The sequence below is a fragment of the Camellia sinensis genome, chromosome 1, assembly GCF_055761805.1.
Source record: "Camellia sinensis isolate YWXY chromosome 1, ASM5576180v1, whole genome shotgun sequence".
Classification (NCBI taxonomy): Eukaryota; Viridiplantae; Streptophyta; class Magnoliopsida; order Ericales; family Theaceae; genus Camellia; species Camellia sinensis.
In genome coordinates this window covers 16,361,066-16,373,709 of record NC_138961.1, presented here as the reverse complement: position 1 = coordinate 16,373,709, position 12,644 = coordinate 16,361,066, and the positions used below count along the sequence as shown (strand labels likewise).

At 46.3% G+C, this 12,644-nt stretch overlaps 1 protein-coding gene across 1 annotated transcript; it reads left to right on the top strand.

Annotated features, from left to right (window-relative positions):
- Positions 1 to 407: 407 nt before the first annotated feature.
- LOC145820535 (uncharacterized) lies at positions 408 to 11,981 on the top strand. Its single transcript, XM_082916557.1, has 3 exons — positions 408 to 541; positions 3,985 to 4,759; positions 11,922 to 11,981. Exons 1-3 carry the CDS (start codon positions 408 to 410, stop codon positions 11,979 to 11,981), a joined length of 969 nt encoding a protein of 322 aa, XP_082772683.1.
- The last annotated feature ends 663 nt before the right edge of the window (positions 11,982 to 12,644 follow it).

Here is a 12,644-nt window from a genome sequence, read left to right as displayed (position 1 = left end):
GTGGCCAAGAAGGCAGAGAAGGGGGGAACGGAGGAGACCCCAGGAGGGGTGGTCGTCCCAGAAGTGGTGGAGATCGCCTCGGAGAGAGTGGAGGTCGTCCCAATAATGGTGGAGATCGTCTCAGAGGTAGCGAGGGTCGCTCCCGAAGTACAAGTAGAAGGAGGGGCAACTGGCCCTGAGCCATGGGGAGGAGAACAGCCCCAGGGGGTCCTGCGCCCCAAAGAGCGGGTGTCGAGCTGACGACCGGGATCTACCACGCTCGCGCAGTGGCTGGGCAGCTGAAGGGGGAAGAAGGCCCGACCAGGGCTGGTGCAGATCGCCTTGTGGGGATCGTGGATGAGGCAGCCGTGCGCTCAGTAGCCAGATTCAATGAGGCTGAGTTGCTGAGGGGGTTATGCTCTGCTCAAATGGAGGTAACCACCTTAGCAGGAGCTCTGTTGAGAAAAGCGGCGGCTGCAAAGATGAAGGCAGACAAGGCCCAGGCTCAACTTGCAAGTTTGAAGGAGGAGCGTGCAGGCTGGGAGAGTGCCCATACTGAGCTGTGAGCGGTCAAGTTAGAGCTGAAGAACGAACGCCGCCAGGTTGTGTCACTCGAGTTCCAACTGGTAGGCGAGCAGAAGAAGCTGGGAGATGCTCAAAAGGACTGCGCGGTCGCCATCGAACGATTTGAAGAGGCTATGACCAGCAATGAAAATCTGCGTGCCAAGCAGATCAAGGAAAAAGAAGACGCAGACCTGGAGATTTTTGGGCTGTAGAAGGAGCTAGAAGATGAGCGTGTTAAGGCAGGGGAGGTGAGGGAGGGCCTGCAGAAGGAGTTGCAGGAAGAGAGGGCCAAGGCGGCTGCTGAAAGGGCGACCCTGCAGAGGGAGTTGGAAGAAGAGAGGGCTAAGGCAGCCTCTGAAAGGGCGACCCCGCAGAAGGAGTTGGAGGAGGAGAGGGCCAAGGCAGCCTTTGAAAGGGCGGCATACCCCGATCTGTGTGTTGCAGCTGTGGATCAGTTCAAGGGGTCTGCTGAATTTCAAATGGCAATTGATGCTGCGGTCGCCAGCAGCTTGGCGAGGAAGAGAGGGCTAAGGCAGCCTCTGAAAGGGCGACCCCGCAGAAGGAGTTGGAGGAGGAGAGGGCCAAGGCAACCTCTGAAAGGGCGGCATACCCCGATCTGTGTGTTGCAGCTGTGGATCAGTTCAAGGGGTCTGCTGAATTTCAAATGGCAATTGATGCCGCGGTCGCCAGCAGCTTGGCGAGGGAGGAGTCTGGGGAGGCGGGCCCATCGAGAACGACTGCTGGGGGCAGGACTGAGGCAGAAGTTATTGAGAGCTTCCAGCGGTCAGACTTCTATAAGCACGAAATGGCTGAGTTCTGGGACAGTGGCTGGAAAATGTTCAAGCGTAAAGCTGAAGAGCTGTTCCCAGGCTTAGACCTCAGTAGTGTAAAAATTGACGAAGACGATGTGGCCCAGACCCCCCTAGATGAGGGGATTGAAGAAGAAGACCTCATTTCCGGTGAGGAAGAATAATTGAAGAAGAAGGAGAAGACCTTGCACATAGAGTTGCTTTTTTTTTTTTTTTTTGAAATGCTGCAATGAACTTATGTACCAGTTGGTGAATAAATGAAATTTGAATTGTGTTTTAAGTTCATTATTTTTTCTTGTGCATCTGGAATGTATAAATTATTGTGAAGTGTAAAATGTAAGGAAAACTCAATGTAAAGTGAATTTTAATTTGTAAGAAAAATTCAACGCAGAGTGAGAGTAAGGAAATTCAATGCAGAGTGAATTTTAACTTGTTAGGAAAAATTCAATGCAGAGTGAATGTGAGAGAACTCAATGCAGAGTGAATTTTAACTTGTAAGGAAAAATTCAATGCAGAGTGAATGTGAGAGAACTCAATGCAGAGTGAATTTTAACTTGTAAGAAAAAATTTAATGCAGAGTGAATGTGAGAGAACTCAATGCAGAGTGAATTTTAACTTGTAAGAAGAAATTCCATACAGAGTGAATGTGAGAGAACTCAATGCAGAGTGAATTTTAACTTGTAAGAAAAAATTCAATGCAGAGTGAATGTGAGAGAACTCAATGCAGAGTGAATTTTGACTTGTAAGAAAAAATTCAATGCAGAGTGAATGTGAGAGAACTCAATGCAGGGTGAATTTTAACTTGTAAGAAAAAATTCAATGCAGAGTGAATGTGAGAGAACTCAATGCAGAGTGAATTTTAACTTGTAAGAAAAAATTCCATTGAGAGTGAATGTGAGAGAACTCAATGCAGAGTGAATTTTAACTTGTAAGAAAAATTCAATGCAGAGCAGTCTGGCCGAGCTCTTCATGCTCAGTCTGGCTGAGGCTTTTTGTGACTCGGTCTGGGTGAGGCTTTTTTGTGACTTGGTCTGGCCGAGCTCTTCATGCTCAGTCTGGCTGAGGCTTTTTGTGCTCAGTCTGGCTAAGGCTTTTTGTTACTCGGTCTGGCCAAGCTCTTCATGCTCAGTCTAGCTGAGGCTTTTTGTGACTCGATCTGGCCGAGCTCTTCATGCTCAGTCTGGCTGAGGCTTTTTGTGACTCGGTCTGGCCGAGCTCTTCATGCTCAGTATGGCTGAGGCTTTTTGTGACTCGGTCTGGCCGAGCTCTTCATGCTCAGTCTAACTAAGGCTGCAATCAAAGCGTTATTGGAATACCACAGATAGTTGAGATATAAGCTTGCTGTTATACAAAGTGTAGCCCGTTGGGTCATAAATTTACATCATATGTGAAATAATGAGAACGTTCAGATGTGCAGATTGTCAGAAAGGACATACATCGATTGGACAATACAAAAAATACAAGTTTTATTGATAATAGCACTTCAAATGCTCAACATTCCAAGGATGGGGGAGGTCTCGGCCTTCCATGTCCTGAAGTCGGTAAGTGCCTGGGCGAGGTCTGGCTTTGACAACGTATGGTCCTTCCCATTTAGCTGCCAGCTTGCCCTCAGCCGGATTCTTGGTGGCGAGGGTTGCTTCGCGTAATACAAGGTTCCCTACGGCGAACTCCCTTGGTCGGACTCTGCAGTTGTAGTGTGTTCTCATTTTCTGTTGGTAGGAGGCCAGTCTGATAGCAGTGGTTTCTCTGAGCTCTTCAATTAGGTGAAGGTCTGCCCAATGGAGCTCTTCGGCCAGTTCAGGGTTCAGGTGTGAAACCCTTGGGGTAGGCAGGCCGACTTCCACTGGGATGACCGCCTCAGCGTTGTATGTTAAGCAAAAGGGGGTCTCCCCAGTGGGAGTCCGAGCAGTAGTACGGTAAGCCCAGAGTACATTCGGTAATTCCTCAGCCCAAAGTCCTTTAGCAGCTTCTAGCTTAGTTTTGATGATCTTCAGAAGGGAACGGTTGGTGACCTCAACTTGGCCATTGACTTGGGGATGACCTGGGCAGGAAAAACAGGGTTAGATCTGGAGGTCTGCACAGAACTTCCTGTACTTGGCGTTGTCGAATTGTTTGCCATTGTAGGAGACGATGGCTTGAGGGATACCAAACTTGCATGCGATCGATTGCCAGATGAATTTGGTTGTGTTCCGTTCGGTAATGGTGGGAAGGGGTTCTGCTTCTACCCACTTGGTGAAGTAATCAATGGCGACAATTGCGAACTTAGTCTTGCCTCGGCCGGTGGGAAGTGGACCAACTAAATCGATCCCCCATTTGGCGAACGGATAAGGACTGCAAAGTGTAAGTGTGGTAGGTAGAGTTGAGTGTGTTAGGTGAGAGTTGAGTGTGGTAGGTAGATGTAAGTGTGTTAGGTGAGAGTTGAGTGTGGTAGGTGAATATGTTTTTCTCTTCTATATATAGGAGAGTCATTGTATACAAACAAATATCAATCAATAATACATCAATTTTAACATGGTATCAGAGCAGGTTTAGAACCTAGTATTTTTCGCTTCACCGGCGGGCGGCAACCTCATCTTAGCCGTCCGCCGGACCTCAATCTATTCCGCTTATTTTCTACACTCCGGTGAGGAAGTCTCACACATCCACTGCAGATCTACTCACCTGGTCTGAACAAAAGGACACCTTGTTCAGGGTATAAATTAAAGGAGATGACTGATAGCTCCATTTTTGCTGCTGATGCAGAAAATGGGGCACTAGAATCTGATGTGAACCCTACCCCAAATAACCAAACTGGGTTACGTATGTACCAGCAAGCGGTCGCTGGACTCAGTCACATCTCCTTTGGTGAAGAAGAAAGTGTTTCTCTCAAGAAGCCAACTGCACTGCATGAGGTGTCAAAGCAGCGTGAGTTGAGTGGGACGCTAGAAAGTGAATCGGAGGCCAAGTTGAAGAAGCAACTTTCTGATGCTAAGTGCAAGGAACTTAGTGGGAATGACATCTTTGCTCCGCCTCCTGAACTTCAACCACGGCTGTTGGCTGCTCGAGCTTTGGCCTTAAGAGAAAGCATAGAAATTGGCGAACCTGCACCACGTAACATACGCACATCTGTCAAAGTTTCTAATCCCGCTGGAGGTCAGAGCAGCGACTTGTTTAATGAGGAGCCCATAATCAAGCCAGCAAAGAAGATTCCCAACCAGAAATTTGCAGAGCTGAATGGTAATCACATTTTCAAAGGAGATGCTCCACCAACATCTGCTGAGAGATCACTAAGTTCAGCTAAGCTGCGAGCAATGAGTGGCCACAATATTTTTGCTGATGGGCAGGTAGAATCTCGAGACTACTTTGGCGGGGTTCGTAAGCCTCCTGGTGGCAGCAGCATCATTGCCCAAAACCTCTCTTTCTCGGAGGCAACCCAGAAACACACCACAGAATCATTATTATGCTTCCCACTCTCCCCACCTTTCTTTATTATATATATATATATATATATCTTTTTATTATACTATATTACCCACACACTTCACTTTCACACCACCACACCGTCTGATCCCACTATCCTTTTTATTTATTTTATTTTATTTTCCTTCTTTCAAAAAAAAAAAAAAACAAAACAAAACAAAACAAACAAAAACCATTGCAGGTTTTAACAAAACCGTGGGCCAAGAAACCCACGTGAACCAATCTCCTTTTTCCCTCACTCTCTCGTTTTGATTTCAAATATATTATTATTATTTCTTTCTGTAGACGTCCCCCGAACGCCCCGGGAGGAACGAGCTCCCGTTCTGTTCATTTGGGGTCACTACAGCTAGGACTCTTAAAATGTCACGGTTCCTAATCTGAACCAAAGAGTCCAAATCCGGCAAATCGTTTTGAGAAACAGATTTTTGAAAAAGTAGTGCCAAACATGGACTGCTTTGCCAGATACAGAGTCGCCACCTAAATATTTTATTTTGGGAAATTTAGGAAACCCTGACTCGGTGCCAAAAGGCCACGTGTCCGTCATCACCAAAGTTGCCTCGGCTCGAGAACTTGGGTACGATTGGGGAAGGTCACTTCGTGAGCACCCCCACTCGCCCGGTCATAGACCGGCCTCTACTAACCATGATATCAATTTTTGAAAACATTGTGAGTTCTTATTCCGGTTTATTAGCCTAGGTTACTATGTGATGCGCACAGCATACAAATATAGACTGGGTCGCCCGAATTGGAACAAAACATTTCATGCTTTGTTTTTGAAAATGGTTTGCTACCCGCAGGTAGGCTTTAAAACATTTGATGATTTATTCCAATTTAAGTAACCCAACCTTCACCCACAGGCATTCAGGCAGATGTATCATATAAGCACATAGCCTCATGGTAAACATGCTATTCATGGCAACACTCACACGCATGCAAGGATGCTAAAGCATAAAGCTTACCGGGTACTCCAAGCCAAAATAGAAACTCATTAGAAATCATGCATGAATCCTAAGTATACAGAAATGCCTAATGCAACACATGCAAAATGCAACTATAGCAGGCTCGGCTATTCTAAGATGGTATATGAAATGCTACAACTACCATGTATTCAACTTGGAATTGAAAGTACGATGCAGTTAGTATGGTGCGCCGAGCCCGGTGCATGCAATACAGATGAATGAATGCAAACATGCTGTCATACTGTATGCTAATTTAAACATGCCCTAATCTAACCATCATAAGCGGATAAATAAAAGGGAGAAAGACGTGGGGTTGGAAGACATACATCACACTCACACACACTTATTACAGTTGTGCCCTCACTCGGAGGGTCCGAATAAATATACAGTCCAAATATTACAGTCCCGAATGAAAGAATATTACAGTCCAAGATATTACAAAATTCTAATTAATTAACAAATTAATTAAGAAAATGAGTAAAACTGGCGTGCAAGCCAGGGACCGCCTTGCTTCTGATGGATGATGCATGTCCGGGTTGTCTTGCGCGGAAATCCATCGGAATGCCCCAATTAGCCTCTGTTTACACCTGTTCTTGAAATACGTGCCAAGTCCAGAAAAGTTGCTGATTCTGCTTTTGCTGTAACAGAGAGCAGGAAAGGGGCATAGCAATGTATTTGCACAAATATATGCATGTCTCGATCCTCGTGCCACCAATCATGCATACCGAGGCATGATGGCCGAGGAGCCGAAATGCACAACTCAATATAGGATGAATGCACATGAAGCTACAGCTAAAAACCTAACTCCATCATGGGTAATCCGAAGTGTCGGTGACTGGGGAATTGAGACACATTCCGTCACTCGAAGTACGAAATGTACCTCGTTTCCCGTGCCCAGGCTAACTCCTATTCCGGACACGATGCAATATGCATGATATGCATGAAATGCAACTAAGATGCAATCCTAACATACACAATGCTATGAAAATGAGATGCTTCGAAATGCGTGCATATGGGCACGTAAACCGAGAAAATGGCAGAATGCTATGAAAATGAGGTGTCTCGAAATGCGTGCACGCGGGCACGCAAACCGAGACGATGATAAAATGCTATGAAAATGAGATGCCTCGAAGTACGTGCACACGGGGCACGCAAACCGGGGCGATGATATGTGTCTCGAAATACGTGCACACGGGCACGCAAACTGAGGCGATGGTATGTGTCTTGAAATACATACACGGGCACGCAAACCGAGGCGATGATATGTGTCTCGAAATACGTGTACGCGGGCACGCAAACCGAGGCGATGATATGTGTCTCAAAATGCGTGCACACGGGCACGTAAACCGAGGCGATGATATGATGTGATGAAATGACATGAAAATGACAAATGGGCTTATACCAACATGAGTGAGCCTCAGCCACACTCACATCGGATGCCGGCGGATAAAAAAGAAGTGCCTCGAAATGCATGCACACGGGTACGCAAACCGAGGCAATGATGAAATGTGATGAAATGACAAATGGGCTTATACCAACATGAGTGAGCCTCAGCCACACTCACATCGGATGCCGGCGGATAAAAAAGAAGTGCCTCGAAATGCGTGCACACGGGCACGCAAACTGAGGCAATGATGAAATGTAATGAAATGACAAATGGGCTTATACCGACATGAGTGAGCCTCAGCCACACTCACATCGGATGCCGGCGGATAAAAAAGAAGTGCCTCGAAATGCGTGCACACGGGCACGCAAACCGAGGCAATGATGAAATGTAATGAAATGACATGAAAATGACAAATGGGCTTATACCAACATGAGTGAGCCTCAGCCACACTCACATAGGATGCCGGTGAATGAAAATGAAGTGCCTCGAAATGCGTGCACACGGGCACGCAAACCGAGGCAATGATGAAATGTAATGAAATGACATGGAAATGACAAATGGGCTTATACCAACATGAGTGAGCCTCAGCCACACTCACATAGGATGCTGGTGAATGAAAATGAAGTGCCTCGAAATGCGTGCACACGGGCACGCAAACCGAGGCAATGGCATAATGTGATGAAATGACATGGAAACATGATATGGACTTATACCAACATGAGTGAGCCTCAGCCACACTCACATAGGATGCCGGTGAATGAAAATGAAGTGCCTCGAAATGCGTGCACACGGGCACGCAAACCGAGGCAATGACATAATGCAATGAAACATGGCAAAAATGATATGCAAGCATGCTAATGGAATTTCAGCAACAAAATATGGGGGAAAACAGTCCCGAAGTGAGGCGAAATGACATGAAATGCATGGAAATGCCCCGAAATGCAACATAAGGCACCCGAAATGGCCTATAGCTATGCCAAACATGCACAATATGGACATGCAATGCAAAGACAGAAGCTAGACAGTCCCAAAAGATGCACTTTCACAGTTATAAACATGGCCAAACAGCAAGCATAGGTAGGGGAAAAATGGCATGCAAGAATAGGGGCCAAAAGAGGGGTAATGAAGCAAGTGATACAAGCAAAACCCAAACTGAAAAATTTCCTTCTACAAAACTGAAGATGGACCAAAAATATGAACATTTACAGTATATGGCAGCCTCAAAATCAGTATACAAATATGCTAAAAATGTGATGCAAAACAAGGCTCAAAAGGTGCTATAACATGAAGTATATAAAATAATCACCAAACAGAAAAAGAATGTTAATGAAACATGAAGTATAGGCCAAAATAAGGCCACTTTCAGTTCGGAGCAAGGTCCAAAAACAGAAGCAAAGGGGGCTGCCAATTTATGCAAAAATGGGGCCAAATAAGGGGTATAACTACAAGTGACACATGGAGACACCAAACAATGTTGAGCCCTTCTCCAATATTGAAGAGGGGCTCAAAATAAGCCTAATGTCAGTTTACCACATGCTCGAAAATAAATTGCTCATGGGTCAAAAATAGCATGCAAAACTATGACATACAAGAGGATCAATGAAGCAAGTGTGTTATGGAGGGATCAAATAGGGTTGAGCCCTTAATGAAAAGTGAAGATGAGCTCAAAATATGGCCCTTTTCAGTTAGGGCCGGAGCTTGAAACCAAAAAGAAGTGGGGCTTAGAAATAGATCAAGAAAAAGGGTCAAAAGGGTAAAAGTGTTACTTACCCTTGAAGATTCAAACTTTTGTTGCTTCTTGGATGGATTTGCAGCTTCTTTAGCCTTCAAGAATCCTTCCTTGTTGCTGGAAATGAGATGGCGGTGGTAGAGCTTGGTGGTGTAGAAGGAATGATGGTTAGGAACTTAGGGTTTTTTCAAGAATTGAGAAGGAAGAAGATGGAGTTGGCTATGGAAGCTTGAAGGAGAGTTTTTCTAACCCTTACAAAGGAGGCCACCAGCTGGTTATAACGGTCCAAAAGGGGGTGTAAAGGTGGGGGAAAAGGAGAGCAAAACTCCCCCACAAAATATCCCCCGGATACAGAAAATATCTGGGGGATATTGCCCCACAGCTGTAAAGTGCACAGTGCAAGGAACACGGCCGGCCTATCACTTTTGTTGGAGGTGGCCGGCCGGCCACACCCCCTAGCCGGCCGACTAGGGGTCAAAAGGTTCAACTGGGGAGGTACTCCTATGTGTGTACAACACAACCATGTGGTTAAAAGTCCGAGAAAGTGGGTCCAAGGGGTTCAACTTTGGCTCGGAAAGAGGGGGTCAAAAGGGTCAAGTTGAATTACTGGCCGGCCATGAACTTTTAGGGGCCTCCCAGGTGTGTAGATCACAGATATGTGGTTGAAAGTTCAAGAATGTGGGCCCAAGGGGTTCAACATTAGCCCGGAAGAAAGGGGTCAAAAGGGTCAGGTAACCTTAATGGCCGGCCACCAACTTTTAGGGGCCTCCCAGGTGTGTAGATCACAGATTTGTGGTTGAAAGTTGGCAACACTAACCCTAGGGTGTTCAACATTAGCCCGGAAGTTAGAAAAACGGGCGCCGGGAGGCTCCGGAGGAGAGATAACTGGTTGCTGCAACAATTGCTGGCCTCCCACCCTTCAGTGACCTTCCCTGTGATAAAACAGAGGTACCTGCCAAAAATGAACGAAAACCGTTGCAAAACGAATGCTCGGGGACCAAAACACGCAGTTCGGGGTCCCGAAAATGGGCTGTTAAGCACCGAAAGTGGTGTTCGGCCACGAAGTGGGTTTCTCAGACCCCAGTGTCCCTCAAAATGGATGAAATAAGATGTATGCCAAAAATCAGAGCAATAGGAGATGGTTAAGCGGTCCCGAACCGAGGCACACGGCCAACGGTCCCGAAAACCGGGAACCGGACTCCGAAATGGGCAAAATGGCCTACGGACATTGAGAGACGGTCTACGGGACCTCTCCCTTCCCTCAGGAAAAGAAACCAAGAAAACCGAGCCTGGTTCGCAAACCGAGACAAGGCACAGAAAAGGGTTCGGAAGTCCGGAGGCAAGGCTCACGGTCGCGACTCTGAAACTTCTGAACGAGCACGATATATAACATCACCAAGCGCTCAATCGGTGACGTCTGAGTCTTAAGGTCGGTCAAAAATGGGGTGTCTACAGTTGCCCCTCTTTGACAGAACTCGGAAGTCACAAGTGACGGGAGTGAATGTCAAAGCCCAGAGACGACCCATTTTTGATAAGGCCGAAGACTTAGACAAACATACAGGATAAACAGAGATGTGCCCGTAGGCATGCCCGCAGGCAGGGGGCAAAATGCAAATGATATGCAAGAAGCCTTTGAAGATTGGACTTATACGCTGCGCGACGCCCGTTTTGAAAGTTGGACTTATACGCTACGCGAAGCCGGTTTTGAAAGTTGGACTTATACGCTACGCGAAGCCGGTTTTGAAAGCTGGACTTATACGCTACGCGAAGCCGATTTTCCTCATGATCATGCGAATGCAGCAAGCTGTAATGAAGCAAGTATTCGCAAATAGATGCAACAGTTTTAAGCAAGAATGCAAAGCAACAACTACATTTCATGCAGTTAAGAATGCGGAGGATTATTCAATCCCCGCCACGTCTCACACGGAGAAGATACGATACCTGCGCGATTCGTCTGGTCGCACCAGCCTCAATTGAACCGTACATGCAATATCGTGCCTGCAAAAGAGAGAAACTCAACGAGCACAATATGTTAACATCATGTATTTAATGTGATTTCGAAAGTTCGACACACGCGGTGCCGGTGAGTAAATGCATCGCAATGCAAGAATGGAACATGCGTGACAACGTATGCTCAAACATGGAGGTATGCCAATAACAAGAAATGTACATGACAAGACAAGTATGCTCATGAAAATGCAAGTTATGTGCATGATGGTATAAAACTAGCATAAATCAGGGCGCCAGTTTGTTATGAAACAACGAGTACGGAAATGCGCGTTTCGGCGAAGGCGACTCGACCACGGCCTCCGATCTGCTTCCCTGAAAGGTTACAACTCATTTAAAAAGGATACACTTTGATTTTGATGAGTGATGATGAGACCTATGCCAGAACTTGAAGCCGAAGTCCCGACGGAGCTATTTCGCGACCGGAAGTGTACTTTTCTTGAACTTTTTCAGGTCCCGGGAACTCCGATCTTCCTCAAAATTTGCAGAGAGCTAGGTGAGTATGTGAGGAACATGGCCGGCCATTTATCTTCCCAATGGGGGGGTGGCCAACCGTTTTCCAATAAAGCTAATGGCTGGCCGGCCATTTCTGCAAAAAGCAGATAGCTGGTCGGCTAGGAATAGGGGCCGGCCGGCCATGTGCTTTTTCCGGGGCTATTTTGGTCTTTTTCCCTCCTTTTTGCATGCTTCTTCAACCAAGGCCTGAGGCCTATAAAAGGCAGCCGAGTCCCCTCCATTTTCTTGCATTCTACAACGCTTTCCTCTCCAGATCTGAGTTTTACGCGCGTTTTCCAACGCCCCGCGCAGATTGTTTTCGCAAAAACATTCAGTTTTAAGCACTTTGGAGTGATTAAATTCCGGCTTCGGAGCTTCTTTTTGCATTTTCACCACTTGAGGTAAGTTTATCTTAATATTTGGAAGATTTTCTCGGGAGTTGACTTTTGTTGACTTTTCATTTCCCGAGAGTTGACTTTTGTTGACTTTTTCTAATTTTTGCTCATTTTGCTCATTTTTGCTCCCTTTTGCAGATTCTTGAAAATGGCGGGAAATTCTTCTCACGACGGAGGTTTTCCAGGTGCCGGCGATGATTTCGATCCTATGACTCTACCCTCGAGGACCCGACCTTTCATTCCCGGGAGGTACCGTCCGCCAGCACACGTTCTTCCGCGCGCTGTTTTCCGTCACTTTACCAGTTTTGACGAGCGAGCACCCGGGGATTTGCTTCTCAGAGAGCCGGAGCAGCATCTCTCTCACGAGGCCCGAGAGGTATTTACCTCATCTTCTGTATTTTACATTTCGCACCTTTGCCATGCTTGAACATGCAGTTTAGCTTATGACATAGTACTTTGCTTACATCTTGAACATGTAGTTTCAACATTCGAATTTCTGAACACTCGGCTCATTAATTAATTGCGAACACACAGCCCACATTAGAACACACGGCTCAAACACTGATTTGTCGAACACACAGTCCGAATTCGAAAGTGAACACACAACCCACACTTTAAATTTTCTGAACACGCAGCCCAGATAGATAATGAACACGCAGCCCACATTTTAACTGAAAGTTGAACACGCAGCCCAAACTTCAATTTTTCTGAACACGCAGCCCAGATAGATACTGAACACGCAGCCCACATTTTAACTGAAAGTTGAACACGCAGCCCAAATTTCAAATTTTCTGAACACGCAGCCCAGGTAGATAGTGAACACGCAGCCCACAATTTGACTGAAAGTTGAACACGTAGCCC

What these genes read in the sequence shown, in the direction of transcription:
- LOC145820535 (XM_082916557.1), top strand. Translation starts at nt 408, where the DNA reads ATGGAGGTAACCACCTTAGCAGGAGCTCTGTTGAGAAAAGCGGCGGCT. An exon ending in GAGAGTGCCCATACTGAGCT is followed by an intron (nt 542 to 3,984) that starts GTGAGCGGTCAA and finishes CCGGTGAGGAAG; the next exon opens with TCTCACACATCCACTGCAGA. An exon ending in AAAACCTCTCTTTCTCGGAG is followed by an intron (nt 4,760 to 11,921) that starts GCAACCCAGAAA and finishes TCCCTTTTGCAG; the next exon opens with ATTCTTGAAAATGGCGGGAA.